Raw genomic sequence first — 25,923 nt, forward strand, 5'->3', positions numbered from 1 at the left:
ATATGTATACACACACACACACACACACACATATATATATATAAAATCACATCTTCTTTATCCATTCATCCATTGATGGACATTTGGGCTCTTTCCATACTTTGGCTATTGTTGATAGTGCTCCTATAAACATTGGGGTGCATGTATCCCTTTGAAACAGCACACCTGTATTCCTTGGATAAATGCCTAGTAGTGCAATTGCTGGGTCATAGGGCAGTTCTAGTTTTAGTTTTTTGAGGAACCTCCATACTGTTTTCCAGAGTGGCTGCACCAGCTTGCATTCCCAATTAATTTCTTAAATGTTTTATTTATTTCTGAGAGAGATAGTTTGTGGGTGGGAGAGGGGCAGAGAGAGAGAGAGAGGGAGACAAAGAATCCGAAGCAGGCTTCAGGCTCTGAGCTGTCAGCACAGAGCCCAATGCGGGACTCAAACTCATGAACTTCGAGATTGTGACCTGAGCCAAAATCCGATGCCTAACCAACAGAGCCAGCAAGCGCTCCTTCATGTCTTTACATTTTAAATCTAATACCTAAACCATCTCCTGGTCATTTTCATCAACTGAATTCTTTCCCTATAGGTGATCTTTTCCTATTTCTTTGCAAATCTAGAAATTTATGACGGTACACAAGACATCGTGGCTATGTTGTCAAAACTGGATAGTTTTATTTTCCTGAAGAGTAATTTTTGTTTTTGCAGTCTTGCTAGACCTTCCCAAACTTAGGAAATTTAAAAAAAAAAAAATATCATCCAGGTAGGATTATTCACCTGGGAGGAAGTACTCTGCCGAGTGGGATTTGGTCTTCTGTACAGCTGTGTCTTAGTGCCTGGAGAAGGAATCCCGCCTGAGGATGCACACATGGACCAAGGGCTTTGTAGTATATCTTGAAATCTGGGATCATGATGCCTCAAGCTTTGTTGTTCTTTTTCAAAACTGGTTTGGTTATTCAGGGATGTCTGTGGTTCCTTACAAATTTTAGGATTATTCTAGTTCTGTGAAAAATGTTGTTGGTATTTTGGTGGAGATTGCTTTGAATCTATTGATTTGCTTTGGGTAGTATTGACCTTTTAACAATATTTGTTCTTCCAATCCACGGGCATGGTGTGTCTTTCCATTTGTGTCATCTTCAATTTCTTTCTCAATGCTTTATAGTTTTCAGGAGTACAGGTCTTTCACCTCCTTGATTTATTTCTAGGTATTTTATTCTTTTTGGAGCGATTATAAATGGGATTGTTTTCTTAATTTTTTTTTTAATTTTTAAAATTAAAAAATTTCTCTTTCTAATACTTTGTTATTAGGGCACAGACACGCAATGGATTTCTGTATGTTAATATTGTATCCTAAAAACTTACTGAATTCATGTATCAGTTAAACTAGTTTTTTGGTGAAGTCTTTAAGGTTTTCTATGTGCAGTATCATGTCATCTGCAAATTAGTGACAGTGTAACTTTTTCCTTACCAGTTTGGATGCCTTTTATTTCTTGTATGATTGCTGTAGCTAGGACTTCTAGTACTATGTTGAATAAGTAATAAGAGTGTACATCCTTGTCTTGTTCTTGATCATAAAGGAAAAGCTCACAATTTTTCACCACTGAGTATGATATTAGCTGTGGGTTTTTCATACATGGCCTTTATTATGTTGAGGTATATTCCCTCTAAACCTACTTTGTTGAGAGTTTTCTTCATGAATGGATGTTGTATTTTGTCAGATACTTTTTTATGCATTTATTGAGATGATCATGTGGTTTTTATCCTCTTGTTAATTGATGTATCCCACTGATTTGAGAATATTGAGCCATCCTTGCATCCCTGGAATAAATCCTACTTGATGGTGCTGAAGGATTTTTTTTATTGTTTTGTTGAATGTAATTTGCTAATATTTTGCTGCGGGGGATTTTTGCATCTCTGTTGATCAGAGATATTGGCTTGTGGTTTTTCATAGTGTCTTTTTTTTTTTAGTGTTTTTGAGAGAGCGTATGAGTGGAGGTGGGGCAGAGACAGAGGGAGACACAGAATCTGAATTAGGCTCCAGGTTCTGAGCTGTGAGTACAGAGCCCAATGTGGGGCTTGATATTGTGAACTGAGAAATCATGACCTGAGCTGAAGTTGGATAGTTAATTGACTAAGCCACCCAGGCACCCCTACATGGTGTCTTTGTCTGTTGTTGATATCAGCATAGTGCTGGCCTCATGGAATGAATTTGGAAGTTTTCCTTCCTCCTCTATTTTTTGGAATAGTTTGAGAAGAATAGGTATTTCTCTAAATGTTTGGTAGAATTCACCTGTGAATCCATCTGGTCCTAGAATTTTGTTTGTTGGGAATTTTTTTTTTTTTTTAATTCAATGTCATTACCAGTAATTGGTCTGTTGGTCTGTTCAAATTTTTCTGTCTCTGATTCAGATTTATAAGATTACAGGTTTCTAGGAATTTATCCATTTCTTTTAGGTTGTCTAATTTGTTGGCATATAATTTTTCATAATCTTATAATCCTTTGTATTTCTGTGGTGTCCATTTAAAAATTTTTCTTTTGGTTTTTAGCCTTTTTAAAAAAATTTTTAAATTTACATCCAAATTAGCATATCGTGCAACAATGATTTCAGGAGTAGATTCCTTAATTCCCCTTACCCATTTAGCCAATCCGCCTCCTCACAACCCCTCCAGTAACCCTCTGTTTCTTCTCCATATTTAAGAGTCTCTTCTGTTTTGTCCCCCTCCCTGTTTTTATATTATTTTTGTTTCCCTTCCCTTATGTTCATCTGTTCTGTCTCTTAAAGTCCTCATATGAGTGAAGTCATATGATATTTGTCTTTCTCTAATTTTGCTTAGCATAATATCCTCTAGTTCTATCCACATAGTTGCAAATGGCAAGATTTCATTCTTTTTGAATGCTGAGTAATACTCCATTATGTATGGGTGTGTGTGTGTGTGTATGTATAGACATGTATATATATACACACACACACTCACCACATTTTCTTTATCCATTCATCGATGGACATTTGGGCTCTTTCCATACTTTGGCTATTGTTAATAGTGCTGCTATAAACATTGGGGTGCATGTGCCCCTAAATTTTTTTAAAGTAGGCTCCATGTGCAATGTAGGGCTTGAACTCACAACCTTAAGATCAAGAGTCATATGATTTACAGGCTGAGCCAGCCAGGCAAGCTAGTGGTTTTAGTTCTTATTTATTCCTTTTCATTTTTGATTTTGAGTTCTTTTTTTTTTCTTTAAACTTTATTTATTTTGAGGGTGAGAGAGAGTGCAAGCAGGGGAGGGGGGCAGAGAGAGAGGGAGAGCTAGAATCCCAATGTGGGGCTTGAACTCACAAACCAAGAAATCATGACCTGAGCTGAAATCAAGAGTCAGATGCTCAATGAACTGAGCTACCCAGGTGCCCCAGAGGCCTCTTTTTTTTGTTTTTGTTTTTAATGAATCTGGCAAAAGGCTTATAAATCTTGTTTATCTTTTCAAAGAATTAGCTCTTCATTTTATGTATCTTTTATTTTTTAGTCTTTCATATTTCTGCTCTGATCTTTCCTTTTACTGTCTTTGGGTTTCATTCTTTTTCTAGCTCTCTTAGGGTGTAAGCTTAGATTGTTTGAGATTTTTCTTGTTTCTTTAGGTAGGCCTGTATTGCTATAAATTTCCCTCTTAGAGTTACTTTTGCTGCATCCCAAAGATTTTGGATCATTTTGTTTTCATTTTCATTTGTCTCCATGCTTTTTAAAATTTCTCCTTTGATTTCTTGGTCAACCCAGTCATTGTTTAGTAGCTTATGTTTAGCTTCCCTGTATTCATTTCTTCTTTGTCTTGTTTTTGTGATTGGTTTCAAGTTTCATACTGTTGTGGTCAAAAAGATGCTTGATATGATTTCAGTCTTCTTTTTAAATTTTATTTTGAGCGTGTGCACACACATGAGCAAGTGGGGGAGGGGCAGAGAGAGAGAGGGAGAGAGAGAATGCCCAAGTAGGCTTCCTGCTCAGTGTGGAGTCAATGTGGGGCTCGATCTCACAACTGCAAGATCATGACCTGAGCTGCTATTTAGAGTTGGATGCTTAACCTACTGAGCCACCCAGGTGCCCTGATTTCAGTCTTCTTAAAATGTATTGAGATTTGTTTTGTGGCCTAACATATGATCTATTCTGGAGAATGTTCTATGTGTACTTGAAAAGGATGTGTATTCTTCTGTTTTGGGATGGAATGTTCTGTGTGTATAGGTTATGTTCAACTGGTCTAATGTTTTATTCAGAATCACTGTTTCTTTGTTTTCTGGTGGGTGATCTGTTGATGTAATTGGGGTGTTAAAGCCCTCTACTATTATATTACTGTCAGTTTTTCCCTTTATGACAATTGCTTTATGTATTTAGGTGTTCCTGTATTGGGTGCATAGCTCTTTATAAATGTTATATCCTTTTGTTGGATTGATCCCTTTATCGTGATATAGTGCCCTTCTTTGTTTCTTGCTACAGTGTTTGTTTTACAGTATTTTGTGTAAGTATTGCCACTCCAGCTTTTTTTTTTTTTGCCTTATTTTGTATGTTAAATGTTTTTCCACCCCTTTATTTTCAGTGTATGTGTGTTTAGGTCTGAAGTGAGTCTCTTGTAGGCAGCATATAGATGTTGTGTGTGTGTGTGTGTGTGTGTGTTGATTCAGTCACCCAGTGTCTTTTTTTCTTTTTTTCTTTTTTTAATGTTTATTTATTTTTAAGACCAAGAAAGAGACAGAGCACTAGCAGGGGAATGTCAGAGAAAGAGAGAAGCACAGAATCTGAAGCAGGCTCCAGGCTCCGAGCTGCCAGTGCAGAGACTGATGCAGGGCTCAAACTCACGAACTGTGTGATCATGACCTGAGTCGAAGTCGGGACGCTTAACTGATTGAACCACCCAGGCGCCCCCTCTTTTTTTCTTTAAGTAAACTCTGCACCCGGCATGGGAGTTGAACTCACAACCTTGAGATCAAGCATTACATGCTCTACCAACTAAGCCAGCCAGGCCTCCTTACCCTGTGTCTTTTGATTGGAGGATTTAGTCCATCGAGAGCATTTTTCATTAGAATATTTTAAAAATGCTATGCTTCCAGTACTGTTAAACAGAACATTTATTGAGTGTTTCCATTGCGTTTGAGATTCTCTGTTTTGCATAGGTGGACAGGGTGGTCAAGGGTCTGCGTTTTGGTCTTTAGCTCTATCTTCCCTACTTTCACCACTGACACCATCCCTGCCCTGCCAGTCATTGCTGACTCAGTTGTGTAGAGCAGAGAAAACCCACAACACTGACCTTGGTGAAATGAAGAGTGTACCATGGTCTGAGTGCCTGTCTTGCAGAATAAAATGCAGGGCCTGTTGGGATACCTACAAAAAAATGCAGATGCTGTTTCCACTTGCCTCTCGAGGAGAATGAGATGATCAGAGGTCTGTGCTCTAAGTAAGTGGAGAAATATTCCTGTAAATTATTCATAGGTTCGTGGATACTTGATGGGTATCTAAGCACCTACTAGGTCTCAGTGACTGGTGCTGGTGTTCAGAGTAGTCCTCATCCACATGAGTGGGGCTCAGCAGTGCCTCTGACAGTGTCATTTGTGGTAAATTACAGGAGAGTCAACTAACCTCCATAGATGAGAGGAGACAATTGTTGTAAGCATTTGAAAATGTGCTAGCTTCCTACCTTCTCTCTGTTGGAAATGTAACTGTTACAGATACGCAACAAATGTGTCTATTAGCAACCTGTGATGTGGAACTGTTTGGGATGACTGGGTTAAAATATGGAAACTTCCAGTTAAAATTGTGATGCTCTGAAATGAATGCTTTATTCAGTGTATCTGCATCTAGGTTACCTAGATTACCTAGATTATGTATCCTCTTTAAACATGCTGACATTCACCTCCTCTTTTCAAATGATTAAATTATTTTTTGATTTAGGGTCTTATTTTATTCTTCTCAATACCTGGCAAAGAATAACCCTAATGGTAGTAACCTCTTATTGAATTATATTCTACTAATTCAGAACTACTAATTCAGTGGGAATGTATCATTACTCTCCTAGAACAAATGAACAGTAGGGAGAGGATCCCAGAGGTCACACTTGTGATTGCTTAAGAGAAGAGTTCAGTTTTCAGAACTTCTTGAAAATGTCTTTTTATCTGCCAGTAATTACTTGGGGGGGGGGTGTTATTTGAGACAGGACCTCTCCTATCTTTGCTTTTCACAGTTTAGTTGGGGTAACTATGTGTAATATCAAATTATGAAGTTGCATTCCTTAAATATTTAATGTAAGACTTCAATTTTGATGAAGCTTTAAAAACTTCATCCGATGGTTATGTTTCCTGACACAAGCAGGGAATGTCTGAGCTACGGTGGCCTCTTAGGCCCCAGGAAGATGGAAGTCTTGTGGCATTTCGCAAATGCTGACCCAGTCCGGGGTCTGGGATATCACAGGGTGGTTATAGTTCGTTATTTCCCTTATGTTCAGAATTTTTATTGAAGTCCTCTAACGCAGTTTTGATCTTGATGTTTTCTAAAGTCTTACAGTATAAAAGTGCAGAAATATGTGATTTGTACTAAGCAGAGTCAAAATTTAGCTCTTTAGCGATTGGCCAGACTCTGTTGTCTTTACCTATTGCTTCTTCCTCTGTTTTTCTGATAATCATCAGTACAGCTGGGCATTAGGCAAAAGGGAGTGATTAGCTCCTGCCAGACTTTTTTTCCCTTCCTTTTATATGGTTGCATGTACACAGAGACTAAGTGCCATTTATTAACCACTTGTGCAGCAGCCGTTACGTTAAGTCTTTTCATCCATTTTTATTTAATCCTCGTGCTAACTGATTGAGGAACCAGGGCTCAGAATTGGTATTGCTTGTCTGGGATGTCACAGCAGAGCCAGGCCTCAAGCCCAGGTCCCTCTAACCCCACTGCTGACACCCGAGAACACACTCCACTCTTTTGCATCCTCTGGTTTTGACTGTTGAACACACATCAGTCTCCTACCGAGGGTGAGCTCTTTCAGGGCTGTAGCTGGGTGTTGGGCACACTGGGAACCCTGTGTTGTTTATTGGACTGGGCTCGAAGGTTTGGGGGAGGAAGAAGTCGAATGAACACAAGTGTAAGTAAGCCCTGGGGTAGGCTGCTTTCCTCTCGTTTCTGTGGGTATTTGAGGCTGCACTCTAACGCACGTAGACTCGTGCTGGAGATTTCTGTCCTGGTTGTAGGGGGCACGGCATGTGTACTGACCGGGCAGCCCTTTGACACCGTGAAAGTGAAGATGCAGACGTTCCCCGACCTGTACAGGGGCCTCACCGACTGCTGCCTGAAAACCTACTCCCAAGTGGGCTTCCGCGGCTTCTACAAGGGGACCAGCCCAGCGCTGATTGCCAACATCGCCGAGAACTCTGTCCTCTTCATGTGCTACGGCTTCTGCCAACAGGTGGTGCGGAAAGTGGTTGGATTGGAAAAGCAGGCCAAGCTAAGGTGAGTCGTGGGCACTAATACCTGCTCAGTTTGTTTCAAAAGACAACCTTGTTGGGGGCGCCCGCTGGCTCAGTCAGTTGAGCGTCCGACTTCGGCTCAGGTCATGATCTCACGGTTCGTGGGTTCAAGCCCCGCGTCGGGCTCTGTGCTGACAGCTCAGAGCCTGGAGCCTGCTTCGGATTCTGTGTCTCCCTCTCTCCCTGCCCCTCCCCTGCTAATGCTCTGTCTCTCTCTTTCTCACTCTCTCAAAAATAAAATAAACATTAAGAAGAAATTTAAAAGACAACGTTGTTGTATAGTCAAAATTTTTGTGATACCTTATGGGAAGGATGTTTCCTTTTTTAAAATAACCCACTTTCTCTCTGGTTATGGAGGAATACATTGTCATCCTATAAAACTTGCAAACCACGAATTCTGCAGGACGAGGATTGCCTGTAATGTACCATGGAGAAGGAGACACCCTTACGTATTGGTGTCCTTCACGAAGATGCTTTTCAGATGCTGCAGGTCGTACTACTTCTCTTGTGGGCACAGGTGCTGGACCAGAGCCACAGATGCAGCCTGGGAGCCACGTTTGGGATTCCACCTCGTCGGCAAAATGCAGAGGATTGGAAGAAGCTGCCTGAACCAGTCTGAGAGACACTTGGAATTTTAGGAAGAGTCGGCAGCATCTCAGAAGATGGAGATGAACCTGTTTGGCCATGTCTGCCCCAAACGTCAGACTCTGCCATGTGCTTGGCCATCCCTTGGATATTTACATACACAGCAACTAGGAAGAACTCGGGAAACACTGGGATGTGTAGCCATCCCTTTTCTGAATGTTGAATTTTTAAAAATCACTTAAATTGTATCAGCTGCATGGTTCTTACGGGTTGTATTGGTAGGAATTGGAAACCCTATTGCAACTCGGGTCCCACTTGACTAAAAGTAGGTCCCTTTTGTCCAGAAGTTCCCTGGAGGTGCCTAATGGTCTTTAAGACATGCCCTTTTGCAGGCAGGAATTTTGTCTTGATGGATGGAACTTGTTTTTTAAGGGGACTGGATGAAATCACCCAGGGAGATAGCTTCTGTAGGGGGCTGCGCACTGATTCTAGGACCTTCCAGCACAGAGGGGTCAGGAAAAAGAGATGAAGTAAAGAAATATGCAAGAAACAAACGAGGAGAATGTGGGATCTCATGATAGAGACTGATGGGAAGAACACTGTAGTGACTGTCGCCCTCCCTGCTCAAGGGGGAGACTTTCTACATGAGGAGACCTGGAGTTTAGGTCCCCTGCAGCATCCCCAGAGGAGAACGCCTTGCAGAGAAGACAGCAGCCACATGAGGTCCCGGAGGAAGTCCTGCAACAAAGAAGCCGGCCTATTTCACTTGGCCTAACCCAGCACCCTCCTTTTTTTTTGGTCTTGGCGTGGGAAAGAGCTGCTTTTTCGTCATTCAGAAACAGTGTGTACTTATTGCCTGTTGGGAAAACGCTACCTTAGGTGCTACCTTAGAGTTGACAGAGCTATGACTCCCACGGCTATCGTGGTTTTTTTGGTTCGTTTTTGTTTTTCTTGTGTTTTTTGTTTTTGTTTTTAGCCCTCACTGATGTCCTGTGAGAGCAGCAAAGCCGGTGGATGGTGTTAATTGTGTTACAGATGGGGGGAATTTCATGCAGATCCTGACAGGCTTAGGATCATATTATCTGAGCTCATAACAGAGAGCAGGACTCAAACCCATGCCTTCTGGGCCCCCATCTGGTGTTCTTTCCCTAAGACCAGAGTCAGGGCTCTGGACCGTGGGTAGGGGTCAGGTCTAGAGAAAAGATAAATCAGCAGAAGCAGTGAAAGGAAAGCACTGCTTGGAAGAAACTACTGTGAATTTCAGCAAATTCGTAAATATTTGTCCGTCCATGGTTTAAATTCCACCCTGAGTCATGTTCTCCTTTGACCTTTGGCTGCATGGGGTCTAAACACAGCAGGCGTGTCCAGGTACTTGTTTGTTGAAGGGGTGACAAACAGCGGATTCTTACAAAACCCCATCCTAGGCCTACTGAAGCTTCAGTTCCAGTTCTGAACGCCTTTACGGCAGGTGCAGCCTTGGGCCGGCCTACCTTATTTAGTGCCCTGGAAGATGAGAGTATTTATTGGAGAGCCAAAGTCTACTGCACACCTGATCTGCCTTGTTGTTGGGCTGGGACAGCATGCTCGGTATTCCTTCAGGTGGCTGAGCCATTATTGTGTCTTAGGTTGATAGATGTCCCCATTTATCGATGCCGCCTCTGTTCCGGCAAACTTGGCAACTCTGGTTAATGACCCTAATTGACTGTCGCCTGTCACAAGTTGACAGAGAGTCCCTGAGGGAGACCAGGTATGGATCTGCAGGCTGGCTGAAAGACCACAGAAACCCCCTGAAGCTTTGGCGTTGACAACCAGCTAAGCAGGAGTAAAAGGCAGGGAAGGAACATTGTGAGTGGTGTTGGGCACTTTCCACACACTAGAAGCTGAGAGCAAGGATAGTCATGTGTCTGGCTCTCACCAGGTGATGGGCTGATATTTAATTCTCTGAAATGAAAAGCAAGTCTCTACTCAAAGCAGCGTCTTGCTCCTGGAAGAAGCCTCCCTCCAGGCCAGCTATTCTGAGACCTGGGTGTGCAGCCGACCGGCTGGACCCGGGGCACCCTCCTCCTGTCTGCCCGCAGCACCGAGGCCAGGTCACCTGGGGATAGGAGAGGGGGCTGAGATTGGAGGAAGCCCTTGATTTTATACTAACGTCTGACGTCAGTTTATGTAACTGTTGGACATAACTTGAGGATGAGTGAACATGTTAGGTCTATTAGGCTCTTGCTCATGGTTTGGAGGAAAATTGTTGGGATCTCTACCCAGGGCAGTCAGCTGGGGGGCTTACCCCCCGGGGGGGTGTCATCCCAGTTGTCCAGTGACAGTGGTATGCTGGCATTTAACGGGGGAGTGTCAGGGAGCCCACTGTCCTGCTGCGAGCCTCTTGCTGCTTCCTTGCCCAACCCCATGGGCCAGCTGAGCTCCTGTGGCAGAACACTGCCCGGGTTGGAAAGGGTCTTATTTTCTGCCCCCATGAACACTCACAGAATAATTCCTGATGACGGATTTCTCAGGCTTCTCCCCATATTTTTGGACTCATCGGACCTCAATTTCACAGCCCTGCTGGTGACTGTGGCCAGTGGTACCAAACCCTTTTGAGGTGAGGTGAATACTTCTGGTTTCTGTGCGTTCCTCCATTTAGATTTCTGACTTAGCCTATTTGCCTCCAACTGTCGAGCTTGCTGACTGGCACTGGCTTCACCCCCTCCTTCAGTACTATTGCAGCCTCCTGGTGCCCTCTGTTGCCGAGGTCAGGAGGTCAGCGGAACTGGGAAGACACTTTGCGATGAGCAGCTTTATGGTTAAAAATTCATCCTGGGCTTTCATCTGGGCAGTTACGTTACATATCTGGTTGCTCCAGGTTGGATTTTTGGGCATGTGGGGATAGCCTTGGAACCTAGTTTTATAAAGCTTAGTGGCAGATACTCTGAAGTATTAATAACGGGTGCCTTTGGGGTGGTGGTGGGAGTATGGGTGATTTTTTTCCTCTCTCCTCCCCCCGCCTTCCTCCCCTTTTGATTTTGTTTTATATGGCATTGTGTCTTACTTCTGGATGCTGTAACAAAATACCATCAACTGGGTGGTTTATTTTTTTTATACATATATATAATTTATCGTCAAATTGGTTTCCATACAACACCCAGTGCTCATCCCAATAGGTGCCCTCCTCAATGCCCATCATCCACTTTTCCCTCTCCCTACTCCCCATCAACCCTCAGTTTGTTCTCAGTATTTAAGAGTCTCTCATGGTTTGCCTCCTTCCCTCTCTGTAACTTTCCCCGCCCCCCCCATATCCTCCCCCCTGTCTTCTGTTAAGTTTCTCGGGATCCACATATGAGTGAAAACATGGTTATCCTTTTCTGCCTGACTTATTTCACTTAGCATTACACTCTCCAGTTCCATCCATGTTGCTGCAAATGGCCAGATTTCATTCTTTCTCGTTGTCAAGTAGTATTCCATTATGTATATAAACCACATCTTCTTTATCCCTTCATCAGTTGATGGACATTTAGGCTCTTTCCATAATTTGGCTATTGTTGAAAGTGCTGCTATAAACATTGGGGTACAAGTGCCCCTGTGCGTCAGCACTCCTGTATCCCTTCTGTAAATTCCTAGCAGTGCTATTGCTGGGTCATAGGGTAGATCTAATTTTAATTTTTTGAGGAACCTCCACACTGTTTTCCAGAGTGGCTGCAAACTGGGTGGTTTAAACAAACCTTTGTTTCTCACAGTTCTGGAGACTGGAAAGCCCAAGGTCATAGTGCTGGTTGATTTGGTGTCTGGTAAGGGTCCACTTCCTGGTTTGTAGAGGGACACCTTCTTGCTGTGTCCTCAGTGGGTGGAGAGAGAGCTAGGTGGTCTCTTATAAGGACACTAATTCCATCCTGGGGGTTCTACCCTTGTGATTTCCTCTCCATCTAATTACCTCCCAAAGTCCCTCCGGAAATACCAGCATATTTGGGATTAAGGCTTCAGCATAGAAATTTGGGGGTGGGGGATACATTCGGTGCATAGCACTATGACTGATGAAAGGAGCATGGGTTTTGCAGTCAGGCAGACCTGCGTTTGAATCCTAGTATTGCTACTTGGTAGTAGCATGCGTTCTATGTAGTCTGTGTGTTGTGTTGCCACATGACAGCTGGGGTGTTGCTGTCAGCCTCCCAGGGTTGTGAGACCCTTAGATGAAACACCGCGTGCAGGTTCCCAAGTGTTCCTCTCTTTGATGGTGGCTGTCCCTCACTGCCCGAGTGCTCTGCATGGTGAATGCTGAATGAATGAATAACTGCTTGTCTCCTTCCAGTGATCTGCAGAACGCGGCCGCTGGTTCCTTCGCCTCTGCCTTTGCTGCTCTCGTGCTTTGCCCCACTGAACTCGTGAAGTGCCGACTACAGACCATGCATGAAATGGAGTCGTCAGGAAAGATAGCCAGAAGCCATAAGTAAGCACTGCTTGGGCACAAGTGTTGGGTCTCTGTTGCCTTGCTGCAGTATTTGTATATTTTATATTGTACTCAAACTGAGAGAAATGGATTTATCCACTCCAAAATACTGTTTTCAGAACTCTTTCCCCTGCCAGAGGATAACTTTCTGGACGGACTGCCTGTGATGGCTGCACCCACCCCCGCCCCCACATCAGAGCATTGTAGGCAGATATTTAATAGCTGGGAAGTAAGCCAGGAGCTAATACTGCTCTTGGCGTGTTGAGTGCGTGAGGCATGATCCCCAGCTGTGTAGGAGGCACATAGCAGACAGCTTTGCAACGTGTCTGAGAGCTGAGCCTTCATAAGTATCAGTCTGGGCTCTGAGATGAATATTTGATGCCCATTCCCAGGTCTCACATGGGTGATCCCCCCACATGCTGGGGTAACTTCCTTACTTCCCTCCCTGATCCTTCACATGTACCCACAGAGGGCCCATGTTCTAAAAAAAAAACTCCTCAGAGCCCTTGTGAGCTACTCTGTGACCATCAACCCACTCTCCTCCTCAGTCTTTTTTTTTTTTTTTAATAAATATTGCCTCATTTATTCATTTGAGAGAGAGAGAGAATCCCAAGCAGGATCCACACTCAGCACTGAGCCCGACATGGGGCTCAGTCCCATGACCTGAGCCAAAATCAAGAGTCTGACATTCAACCAACTGAGCTACCCAGGTGCCCTTCCCCCTCAGTCTTTTAATGAGACCATATATTCATTTATTGAACATAGTATTCTATACATCTATTAGGCCACATTAGTTAATCATGTTTAAATCTTCTTTCTTTTTTCTATAAGCAAATTCTTCTAAACATTTTTAAAATTTAAATTTTAGTTAACATACAGTACAGTATTGGTTTCGGGAGTGGAATTAGGTGATTCATCACTGACCTATGATGCCCAGTGCTCATCCCAAGTGCCCTCCTTAATGCCCATCACCCATTTAGCCCATCCCCCCACCCATCTCCCTCTGTCAACCCGTAGGTTGTTCTCTGTCATTGTCTCTTGTTTCCCTCCCTTCTCTTCCCCTGCCCTTCCCACATGCTCATCTGTGTTGTTTCTTAAATTCCACATATGAGTGAAATAATATAGTATTTGTCTTTCTCTGGCTTATTTTGCTTAGCATAATACCTTCTAGCTCCATCCACATCATTGCAAATGGCAATGTGTATATATTTACACACACACTACATCTTTATCCAACAGTCAGTGGACACTTGGGCTCTCTCCATAGTTTGGCTATTGTTCATTATGCTGTTATAAACATCCTTTTCCCCTTCAGTCTTTAAAATAGATTCTAGTTACCTCATGAGAGTGTGTCATATACAGTATGATTTATTTGGGTTCTCAAGCAATTTATTGTCTTTGTTAATCTCAACACTTGTTTATTTATCTTAACATCTGGCTGACCAAAGTTCTCGTCAGTGTGGTTTACTCAAAGTCTGTAAATCTGCTGGGAAAAAACAGATAAATTGGCCACTTACAGAGTTAGTCTCCTCCTAGTGAGGATGGTGTTTGTATAACAGAGCTCTATATCCTGCACCCTTGAGATTCATTACAGCCAGTTTGAATCTAGTCCTAGCTTAGGGGTCCAAAAATGTAAGTCTTTAAAACTTTTTATTGAACTATAATACATATGCAGAAATCATAAGTGTGGGGTTCTATAGTCCTAAAACAAACATAGTTGAAGCCAGGGCCCAGATCAAGAGGTAGAACATTAACAACACCCAGAAAGTTGCTCTCATGCCCCTTAGTAGTTTAAGGTACTTTTAAGAAAGTAAAGTTTGGGGCCAAAGACTTAGGAAAATGGATACCTTGCACAAAAGTAAATATTGGTTGACTGTATTTTAGGTGTGGCAGTGCCCACGCAGGGGTATAGTAGCTTAGGGTTAAAACTTGGATCAGAAGGCACTGAGTTGAATTACTCTGTTATATTCCCATTGTAGAATGGGAGCTGAGTTGCAGGAAGGACCTGGCCAATAGGTGATGCCTGAGGAAGCCTTCTGAAGGGCCTTTTATTACCTTCGGTTTGATCCTCCACTGGTCCAAGCCAGGGTCACCTGCTGAGCTAAGTGAGAAGTGAGGGGTTCTCTACACTGCACTGAGCAGGTGTTTCTGGTACTGTTTTTCTGATGGGTAAAGCCTGCCATGGTGCCCACCGTCAGGAAGAGGGGTCTAGCAGAAAGTGTCCTGCATCCCGGCTGCTACAAGGCTCTGAGCAGCTTGAAATAAAAATTATTACATACCTACTTCTTGAAAAACTAAATTCCTGGTGCTTCTTGCCCTACAGGAATTTTTTTGAGAGAGAGGGCACAAGCAGGGAGGGGCAGAAGGAGGAGACAGAGGATCCAAAGCTGGCTCTCTGATGACAGCAGAGAGCTTGATGTGGGGCTGAAACTCACCAACCGTGAGATCTTGACCTGAGGCAAAGTCAGACTGAGCCACCCAGGTGCCCCAGCCTCCAGGAATTTCTAAGACCTTCCTTTGTCTTGCCTTCAAGTAACATTTACTCCGTTGTTCATTTCCCTGTACTAGCACAGAGGAAAACAAACCTGAAGGACCTGAACCAAGTGCTTCAGTACACATCAGTTCAAAACAAAGGTTGGGGAGGGTAGGACTGGTGGGAGGTAGGGGCCTGGGCAAATATAACACCATTTTATTTTTGCTGAGTTTGAACAGCTCCTTATTGTAATTTCACTCATTTGCTGTTGGAAAAAGATGGGTATTGGCTCTCTTACATCTTTGATAACGACCTCTAGAATGTATGAATGCACTTTTTATTTTCAAATGAGGAACTAAGGAATTTGTTTATTGAGGGCCAGAGGATGCAAGCCATATTAAAAAAAAAAAAAAAGAGCTTATCTGGCTTTCACAAACCTCTCTTTCTCTGCTTGCCAAACGGGGTTGGATTTTATTTGCACATCTTCGGAGGGTCCTTTACACGGGGCGGGGGTAGGGGGAGCTGTGGGGCAGATTCCTGAAGAGCCCCTCCAGAGAAGGGGTCATTGGGTGGGAGGTGTGGGAGTGATGCCCGGTGCTGTCTGCGTCTTTCCCTTCTGCTTCGTGTGTGCTACGAAAGTCATTGCATGTGATGTGAGCCCAGCAGTTAGCCAAAAGGAGCTCTGTGAGCTCCCTTTGCCATGTCCGTTCTGGTCCGGGTCCATCGCTTGTTTTGTCCACGGCCAGAGGCCCTGATTTTCCAAAACTCCAGGGAACTCCTTTTCCATGAGTACTCTCAGGCCCTCCTTTGCTGAGGAGGCTCGATCCCCAGCCCACTTGGGATGTGTGAACACCATGCTTCCGTGTGAGACGGGGTTCTGGTGCAGTCTGTTGAAATCTTGGCGGAGGGTGTGGCGGGCACACCCAGCTTTGTACAAATGCACTTTAATGAAATGTCTTTGTCATTGGATAGTTTATGAGAACGCTGGTCCTAAAATAACTGCGCTTCTCTGAGATTTCCTCTCAGTAGAAGCCTTCTGTTCTCAGAATCCGGGTCCCTTGGTTTCTAGAATCAGCCGCTGCCTGCCCTAAGTGCGGCTCACTGTCTCCTCACAGCACAGTCTGGTCCGTGGTGAAGAGCGTCCTCAGGAAGGACGGCCCCTTGGGCTTCTACCACGGCCTCTCCAGCACTTTACTCCGAGAGGTGCCAGGCTATTTCTTCTTCTTCGGCGGCTACGAACTGAGCAGGTCATTTTTTGCATCAGGAAGATCGAAGGATGAACTAGGTAGGTGTGCCCACGTTGACCCCGTCGGCTGGGATGGGCTGCGCCCCAGAGTGGCGTGGCGGCCAGGTGTGCTGTGGGAGTCTGGCGTTTCTGGAGGCCGGCAGGGAACTTGGCACCTTCCTGTCGGTGTGGTAATGTCCCCGGGACGGGGATGAAGCCGTGCATCTCAAACTTCTTTACTGGAATAACATGTGTTAGGGGAGAATATCAAAATTACCTTCCCTGTGGGAAATCTCCAGTAAATGGGTGAATGGCCCATAAAGGATTTTGCAGTAAGCTTAAAACTTGGTAATAAATCTCAAGAGTGTTTCCAGAGCGCTGAAAAGTGTAGTTCTTTCTAGATAATCCTACTGAGCTGCTTGACTCATGTCATGACTCATGACAAACCATGGCCACGTTTGGCTCCCATGAATGATTCCTTTTTATTCTCCAACACCTCCCTTCAGTGTTTTGGACTTCACTCTGGGATTCGGCAGGCTCCCAGGCTTAACCGTTGTGCTTAATAAGACAATTTGGGTTTTCATGGTAAAGGAAGAATCAGGGCCGTGAGGCATTAAAATATCGAAACACTTGAGAGTGAGAGAGTTGAAGAGATCGTGGCCTGTGTCTCAGTGGCCACTGTTCTCATTCCTCCCGGCAGGGCGTGCTGCTTCTGTGTGGGCCGGCCCCCTGGAAGACAGGCCACAGTGATCAGCACGGACCTGGCACGATGAGGGGCCGACCCCGAGTGCCACAAGGGACCTTGTGCCCGCAGAGCTTTGGCCGCTCCTTCTGAGGACTGTGCTCTGCGCATTAGCAATTTTATTTGCTGCAGCCGCTGCTACCCTGACCTCTGGAAATGCTGTTCTTGAGGCAAAACGCTGTTTGCCGATTTCCTCGCCTAGGCCCTGTCCCTTTGATGTTAAGCGGTGGAGTTGGTGGAATCTGCCTCTGGCTGGCTGTGTACCCAGTGGATTGCGTCAAATCCAGAATTCAAGTCCTTTCCATGTCTGGAAAACAGGCAGGATTTGTCGGAACCTTGATAAGCATCGTGAAAAATGAAGGTGAGTCTGCTCATTGCAGAAACAGAGTAGGTGTGTCCAGTGTGGTCGTTTCTCCGCCAACCTTCCCGAGGTCGATCAGGGAGTGTGGTTGCGCTCTCCCCCCCCCCCCCCCCCCGCCGCCTCTCTCCAGCCCTGGTGCTGTTTTCACACCCTTTCTTGAGACTCCTTTCATTCTCAGCCATGTTCGAAGTTGTTATTCTTCACTTCTGGGCCAGGAGTCTTTGTTCTAAGTCACCTGGAGGGAATTTTTAAAATACGGTCTGTGTCCAAGGGGATGAATGTTTTGAAGCCGCACCATTTGTTTTACGTAATACAGATGCTATCAGAAACGACCTCTAACAGAGACGCTGAGGGATTTAAAGGAACGCGCAACAAATTCTTAATGCTAAGTCCTCCTGAAGGCCATTTGCTATTAATTTTGAGAGTTATACAAGAATATAAAGACTCTCCAGGTGATGTTTGTATAAAGCCAGTTTCATGCCACTAGTGAGTCAAGACCTGTTCTTCTGGCCTCCACTGTACAACTTGGGATGTGAACTTCTCTGTCTTGGTTAAAAAAAAAATTTTTTTTAATGTTTGTTTATTTTTGACAGACAGAGCACATGCAGGGGAGGGGCAGAGAGAGTGGGAGACACAGAATCTGAAGTGGGCTCCAGGCTGTCAGCACAGAGCCCGATGTGGGGCTCGAACTCACGAACCATGAGGTCATGACCCGAGCTGAAGTCAGACGATGAACAGACTGAGCCACCCAGGCGGCCCTTGATTTTTTTTTTTTTTTTAATGTTTATTTTTGGGGGTGGGGGGGCAGGGGAGGAGGGAGAGAGAGAGAATGAGAACATGAGTCGGGGAGGGGCAGAGAGAGAGAGAATCCCAAGCAGGCCCTAAACTGTCAGCTCAGAGCCAGACGCAGGGCTCAGTTCCACAAATGATGGGATCATGACCTCAGCCAAAACTGAGTTGGACGCTTAACCGACTGAGCCACCCAGGTGCCCTTCTGTCTTGATTTTGAGCGAGAGCACAGTTATTGTGTGTGGAACAGTTTGGTTCATGTCCCAAAGCTGCAGAACACTTGATAGTTTTACAGAGTCCTCCCACCTCCCTTACCCACCTGGATCTGCATAGCCACCTTGGGCAGTGCCAGCAGTCGACACGGGACGCGGACTTAAGCGCCCGTGCTCTTCGCCCAATGCCTTATGGTCCTTGCCCTCCCAGGGGACGCCACAAAGCCGCTGCCCCCCCCCCCCCCCCCCCCCCCCGGGGGCCCTGGGCTGCCAGGTGAGGCCTCTGCTCTGCCTGATCCATTTCCTGGGGATGAACCAGGCATGAGATTAGTGTGTGTTACCTGAGCATCCGCCAGTTTTGCTGGGAGGCCTGACGCTTGTCCTTGTTTCCATTAGTCCGCTTCTTTCCTGTTAGTCCAGGGAAACCTGGAGGGAAGTTCTTCCATCACCTACTGGTTTGTAGTGCGTTGTCTGGATCTGTAGGTACACAGCCCTGTGCTCCGCAGTTTCACGTGATGTCTCAGACTTGGGTCACTTTTTGTCTTCTAGGAATAACGGCCTTATATTCTGGACTGAAACCTACTATGATTCGAGCATTCCCTGCCAATGGGGCGCTATTTTTGGCCTACGAGTACAGCAGGAAGTTGATGATGAGCCAGTTTGAAGCATACTGAAGTGTCCTGGTGAACCTAGATCCAAGTATCGGCGTTTGAGGACGACAGTTCATCTCAGGGTTTCGTGGAATACAAGACCAATGTAGAATTACTTTGGTTTCATAAGAATTTTATTTTTTGGTCTTCCCTTATCCTACCCTAAATCTTACACTTTATGGAAGAGCCTCTATTTTGTATCCTATAATTTTTGCCTGTAATTGAATAGAAAAGTTGCTGCTCTTGTCCTCGGTGGGGCATTTAGGGTGAGCCGCTGGCCCCTATGTCCAATCTGAAAGGCTAAATATAGTTCTGTCAGGGCTTTTGCGTAAAACCCGTGTGTGTCCATGCAGTTTGGATGGTTGCATGTTGTTAGAAAAGCAAGGCTGGTTCCATTTTAGTCTCAGATCTCACCAGAAAAACCCAGAGGTAACCATGTTCATGAAATGGCTATAAACGCATACCTGACTCATTGTAGATGTAGGGTCTCTTTTAAAATCTGCTTAGCACATGCACTACACTAAGCGGCTAAGATTTTAAAAAGTTTTCCTGTGGTGCTTGAAAACTAAAATATCAGTCTAGAACTGGTAGAGGAGAGCACACTTGCATACTGGAGTGGCTTCCGTGTTACTGATACAAATTTAGAGTAAGCATCTTGGGATTTCCCAAGATGTCCTGTTAAAATAGTGCCATTCATTTTCTAGATGGGGCCACATTCTAGGTGGGATCTAGGCCTAGAGCGGCGTAGCCTTACCTGTGCCGACTTCGCTTCTCCCCTCCCAAAGAACTTCCCCTCTGCTGGGCTTTAGGTTGAGGAAGGGGCTGAGGGGAGGGGACTGTGCTGCTTTGCTTTGTGAAGACCAATGACTGACAGCAGCCCTTAGCTTCTGTCTCTGGGTCCTGGCCTGGGTAGGATTCCAGAGTATTCCTTTGGACCACCTATGGGCTGTTGATCTACTTTTGAACACTCACTCATTGCCTCCACCGATCAGAAACCCTTCCAGGGAGCAGAGTGCCAAAGCCAAGAGAAGCCCTTTTCCCTGGCTGGTGACTGAGTGATGGTGCTCGTGGGCAAAGTCCTCTCTCCGATGGAACTGGACACAACATAGTGCGTGTCCTCCACAGTGAGTGATGTCGGGGCTGGCCCTTTCTGAAGTTTATCTTGGGATCCGTAACTGCTTGCCATGTTTCTTACGGAGTTGGAGCCTTTTACATTTGGAACCAGCGGTCAGTGGATCCTCATGATGATTATATATAGGGGGTGACTTTATAAAGCAAGGAAACAAGCCGAGTAATTAAGTTCTGCCATATGTATGCACTAACAACAACCACAGAAGCTCAGGTCACCTGGTCTAAGAGGATCCCTCTTGTCACCACTTAGGCAAGCCCCATCATTCCGTGCTGCTCCAAGACCAGCAAGGACTCTCTCGGTAACAAGTGTTTTTAAGCAGGCTGACCTGTGTCTGTCCCGTGTGCTTCTGTCATTGTTGGCACAATGAAAGCCTTGCGTGAAACCTCCGGTTTCCTTAAGCTTTGTGTTCTGCAAAGCTTCTGATATGCCCAAAGCAGGAGGGTCAGGGAAGTGACGTGCTGACCTGGGGGGGCTGCTGTGGACATTTGGGGAGGGGTGCTCAGTGTTGTGCCTGATGGACTCTGGAGCAATGGCTGGTCAGCCACCTGTGTTTTCTTTGAAAGAAAATCATTTTTCTACCTTTCTCTCCATACCTTAAGTGGTCAGTAGCTACTGAGTGGTGCTTCATCTGAACAGGCCTGGACCGAAGCAAAATAGAAAATGGGGCTGGCTTCCAGCAGGAAGTGAGCTACTTGAGAATCTGTGAGCCCATCTGAGTTAGGCCTGTTGGCAGGGGACCTTCTCATATGTTGTCCTTTTAAGATTCAATTAAACATCTGCAATAGTAGCAGTCTGAGGCAAGGAAAAGAGTAAGGAATGAAACCTAAATCAGGGGAATTTTTTTTTTCCATTCTATTTGCTTAATTCATGGTTCAGTATTTGAATACAATTTGTACCATTTCAGATCTGTACTCCAAAAATAGTAAGTTGAAGTTGTGTGTTTAAAGCAATTCTGGTGTTCTATCATTAAATTATTTACCTAAAATTTGAGTACCTGAGTTGTTTTAAGTATTTTACATGCTAAAAACCAACTGTCAGGACTGCTTAAGAGTATAGTAAGGTTTCAAGGTGGTGGCTTCATTGCAATGAGCATTTTTTTTTTTTTTTTTTTTGGTCAGCATCATCCCTGATGTAAAATAATTTCACTGTAAGTAAATTGACAAAAATGTGTTCTTTATTACACTGCAGTTGTGAAACTTGGCCCACTAGCATTAATCTCCCTCTGCCAGGTGGTACCTGTGATGTTTCTGATGGGGCAGGATGCTGTTCTATTTCTAAAAAATTCAGTTTTGGATAATTCTACTCTGGGTAGTAAATTCTATTTAAGAAAACTGGTATCGTTCTGATGTATTATGATGTAAGTTTTTCGAGTTGTTCGAAGGAAGTATTTACATTGGGCTCTAAGGTGGAAACCTCCCATAAAATCTCTTTATAGGAGCAAAAGCACGACAGTGTGGCACCTCATAAGGGCCAGGAATCTTGATGCACCTTAGAGGGTTAGAGAAGAGAAACCCCGGCTATGATATTTCAAAAAACAAGAGACTTAATGGGGGTTTCCTTCCTTCCTTCTTGCCAGTATTGAGAAGGGCTAGACCTTACCGCTCCTCACTGAGCCAGCTCGGTATTTTCCCACTGACCTAAGCCTGCCACCTGATCTGCCCTCTGTAGCTCACTGCTGCATGGGTTTTAAAGGATACAGTACAGGGGCATCTGAGTGGCTCAGCTGGTTAAGCATCTGACTTCAGCTCAGGTCATAACCTGGCCATTTGTGAGTTTGAGCCCTGTGCTGACATCTCAGAGCCTGGAGCCTGCTTCAGATTCTGTGTCTCCTTTCTCTGCCCCTCCCCCCTTGCACTGTCTCTCTCTCTCTCTCTCAAAATTAAACATTAAAAAAATTTAAAGGAAACAGTACCAGCTGTTCTGCTGCAACACATTCCTATCACAAATTACAGGAAGTAATCTAGTCCCAACACGTTCAGAACTTGAAAGACTTTTCCTCCAAAAGGAGCCTTCAGGTAGGTTGCTGCACTGGCAGCTGGGACCCCTTGTGGGCTGACTGGAGGGAAAAAGTGAACCTTTCATGCCATGTTCATAAATAAGGACAGTCAAGGTACAATGACGGGGAAGGTACTTGGAATAAAATAGTAAGAGAAAACGATTCCCTGGGGACACAGGACTAACCGATATTTACAATGCAAAGATGACCTTCCTTCAGAGTTCCCTAAACTTAAGTGAACTTGGCTGTGAGCAGGGTTGGTGAAGAAGGAGGTGGACTTTAAAAGAATCTAGATTTCTCTAGGCAAACATTTCCTTTGACTTCACTCGTGAAGGTGCAAAAATAAATAGAATATTCAGTAACCGCTGCTTGTGTTTACCGAGATTCCTGTGCCCTCCCCGAAGTCTGCGTGTGTAATTAGCCCATGCACTGGTGGGTCTGCTTGTGTGCCCAGTTTTCTGGGTTGAAAACAAGCAAGTCTTTGTGCCAATCTGATGTTTGTTAAGTAGTTTATAAATCAAGCAGAGGAAGAAAACAGAAGTGACCTTTCTGATCTGAAATTAAAATGTAAAACAAAGCAGGGAATACTTGTATTTTTAGATAAGTAAACTCAGATTATTGGGAGGAATCATAATTCTTAAATATTTTAAGGTTTGTTATGTAAAGGTTCTTCAAAGTGATAATTTGGAACACAGTACATGAGAACGATAGTTCTCGCAAACATGACCTAACTCCTTCAGAAAGTAAGAAGCACCCTTGAGATTTTACTTTGTATGTATTTAATAGGTTTGGCAAAAACATATGTACATGAATGTAAATATAAGTATACCAGCAAGGAAGGAGGTTTAGAAGCTACAAATATGTGGCAGGGATTGTGAGGAACATGATTCTGTCCGAGAAAGGGAACTACGCTTAATTAGGTACCAGCTACGACCTCATCAAAAAATACCTCGACTGCAAACTCTGGACGGTAAATTTTCCATGTTTTTGGTTTATGGGGATTATCCAATTCATTTCTTGAAAGATAAAGCCTAGAAAAGCAGAAACATCGTTGCAAGCACAGAAGGGTAAAAAAGGAGACCCACCTGCCACGGTTAGTCGCAGCCTCTGTCCGATCCCCTCTAGCCAGCTCCCCGCACCTCTCCACAGCCAACCAAATCTTAATCATCAGTAATTACACATCACCGATTCTTTTCACATTGCCTTTTATAGGATTAAGGACATTCGACATTAATAAATTGCCATGTGAAATCCTCCAGAGAGACTAGGTGTGTATTAAAACCAAGTAATAAAATACCGAGTCTTTTAAATGAGGACAGAGGCATTTTTGACCAGTTAACCACCTTGCAGCTAATCAAACAGCTATACCAAGCAGTAGGGAAAATTAGATCACTTCTCTCCTCACTTTTATAGGTTTCTAACTCATTGCCTCTCTAGTATGATCAATGTGTTTTAAAGGAAAAAATTGTGCCCCGTGGCAAGAACCACTTTGGAAGAGTAACACCCAATGAAGTTTCACCCAGATCTCGACTGAGGGGCTTGGCTCATGTTGGGAGTCAAAGTTTATTGTTTGTATACACCCAGGGAAAAACTGGTAAAAATTCCCCCATCAAATCCAAAGTTCACTCTATCCATTAAATAGGTGCATCAGAAGGATGTAGACCAGATATCCAACTTACTGTTGCCTTTACTGGACCGGAGGTGTGAGAGGAGGTGGTCAGATTGGAAGAAAAGGCTGGGATTATATGTAATGGGAACTGTCGATTCATGCCACATACAGTCACAGCTACCTCAAAACTCCGGTTCTGGAATATTTTTCCCTTTTTGTATTGGATGATGATTACGGTATGGTGATAACAATACACCTCAAATTTTCAGCGCTGAAGAACAAATACTCCCTAAAGTACTAGAGCATTAGAATTCTAGAGAATGTCTAGACTCAGGAATGAGTTTCCAGACAAGTAGAAGTTTTCTTGGAATAATCTTCAGTCAATAATTACTTTTTAAAAAAAACTTTCCTAGGTGCCTGGGTGGCTCAGCTGGTTAAGCCTCTGACTCTTGGTTTCAGCTCAGGTCATGATCTCCTGGGTCCTGGGTCAAGCCCCACTTTGGGGTCCGAGCTGACAGTGCGGATCCTGCTTGAGACTCTGTCTCCCTCTCTCTGTGCCCCTCCCCCACTCAATATACTTTTTAAAAAATAAGCTTAAAAATGATTTTCTAATAACTAAACTGGGAAAGGTTTTTTCTTTTCTTTTCTTTTTGAGAGAGAGCATGAACAGGGGAGGGGCAGAGAGAGAGAATCCCAAGCAGACTCTGTGCTGTCAGCACAGAGCCGAATGCGGGGTTTGAACTCACAAATGTGAGATCATGACCTGAGCCAAAGTCAAGACTTGGAGCCACCCAGTCACCCCAAGAAAGTCATTTTTAAATGGGGGACTATTAAAGCGGTCTTCATTAATGCTTACTGTGTCTTCTAACTTCTGTCCTAGATCTAAGTGTGTCAATCACCTTTAAACTAGCTGCAGCTTCCCTAGAAGATGCCTTCCTTTGGGGCATAGAATTTAGTGGGTGGTCGGTCTAGGTAAATTAACACATTGGGAGGACCTCCCACAGGGTACTGAGCAGACTCCTACTAAACTTGCATGGGAGGGCTTTATTACCATACTCCAGATCTGATCAGAACACGTTTTAACTTCTGTGAAACAGCCCTATGGCACGGACCTTGAGGATAATGCAACGGTAGTTTCCAAGAATAGCCATATATTTTACATAACCAGATTAAGAGGAGAAAGGCAGTGAAGAATTGGGGAATTTGAGGATTCTTGGTTTCTGGAAATTGAGCATATGGCAATCAGCAAAAGGTTTGCCATCGCACTTTACACAGACCTTGAAGATTAAGCCATTTCTACTGGATTGTATCAGAGCCATACCTGTTATTTTGTATAAAAGATGTATGGAACCAGAAGAAAAATGGGCAGTTGTCATAGTATTTAGGAAGAACCTAAAATTAAAAAAAAAAAAAGTTATTTTTCATAGTAACATTGATACCAAAAGCTAATTCCAAAGGGATTAAAATTCCATTCATTTCTATATTTGTCAGTTGTAGCCATTAAGTACAGAGCACTTACAGTGTATAACTTTATACTCATGACACAAAGGAGGAGGCTTTAAGAAATGGCTCTTTCTATCAAAATGTAAGGAAATGTAATTTTTTCTGTACCTTTAAGCAATAGTCTTCTAATATAGTTTAGTTCTAAACAGAAGCCTATGCCAGTTTATGCCTGAAGAGATCATCCATTTCTACAAGGGGCAGCTACATTGATAATTGTCATTATTGGTGGTAAAAATACCTAAACATTTTGAAAGTGTTTTCATCTCCTGGCCCTTGAAAATCACAAAATGACCAACATTGCTTGGGCCGGTGCCTGAAGCAGTGCTTCTGCTTAGAGACCACCAACTGAGAGAGGGTTCAGACTGGCTTCGTTATTCAAATCCAGTATGGGTCACTTGCTTCAACACAGATACTTTTTTCAGTACTGAATAGATTCTCCCACAACAGAGAGCAAGCAGGGCATGAAGGAGGGCACAGGATATACATTTTAAATTGATCGACACAGTTACTTGTTGGCAGTTCTGCTTGATAATTTTAATAGGAAAATGAAACTACTGACCTTTAGAAATTTGTTACATATAGAATAACACTCGTGCACTTTATGACTGCTCAATATAAATTATACACTCATGATATTCAGAGTAATGACTATGGCAAACATTCTCATTTTATGTAAGGCAAATATCGGATTAAAAACACTTTTTTAAAAAAACTTTCCTAGGTGCCTGGGTG

General features: G+C 43.9%; 2 protein-coding genes across 3 annotated transcripts in view; one reads left to right on the plus strand and one right to left on the minus strand.

The window, feature by feature from the left end:
• SLC25A15 (solute carrier family 25 member 15) overlaps nt 1-21,194 on the plus strand; it is a 37,910-nt gene extending 16,716 nt beyond the window's left edge. The window contains exons 3-7 of one of the 2 annotated variants that reach the window (XM_049646860.1): nt 7,204-7,462; nt 12,362-12,499; nt 16,088-16,257; nt 17,142-17,300; nt 18,851-21,194. In XM_049646860.1, coding sequence (XP_049502817.1) covers nt 7,204-7,462; nt 12,362-12,499; nt 16,088-16,257; nt 17,142-17,300; nt 18,851-18,975 — 851 coding nt within the window. In that variant the 3' untranslated portion in view covers nt 18,976-21,194. Of the gene's footprint in view, nt 1-6,011; nt 7,463-12,361; nt 12,500-16,087; nt 16,258-17,141; nt 17,301-18,850 lie in introns of those variants that run through there. The other variant, XM_049646859.1, reaches the window with a different exon arrangement.
• Nucleotides 21,195-22,855: 1,661 nt separating this feature from the next.
• Nucleotides 22,856-25,923, minus strand: part of LOC125933736 (phosphatidylinositol 3,4,5-trisphosphate 3-phosphatase TPTE2-like) — a 116,099-nt gene continuing 113,031 nt past the window's right edge. The window contains exons 19-20 of the mRNA XM_049646857.1: nt 25,010-25,080; nt 22,856-23,110 (exon numbers count right to left, since the gene is read on the minus strand). Coding sequence (XP_049502814.1) covers nt 22,996-23,110; nt 25,010-25,080 — 186 coding nt within the window. The 3' untranslated portion in view covers nt 22,856-22,995. The remainder of the gene's footprint in view (nt 23,111-25,009; nt 25,081-25,923) is intronic.

The sequence above is a fragment of the Panthera uncia genome (assembly GCF_023721935.1).
Source record: "Panthera uncia isolate 11264 chromosome A1 unlocalized genomic scaffold, Puncia_PCG_1.0 HiC_scaffold_16, whole genome shotgun sequence".
Lineage (NCBI taxonomy): Eukaryota > Metazoa > Chordata > Mammalia > Carnivora > Felidae > Panthera > Panthera uncia.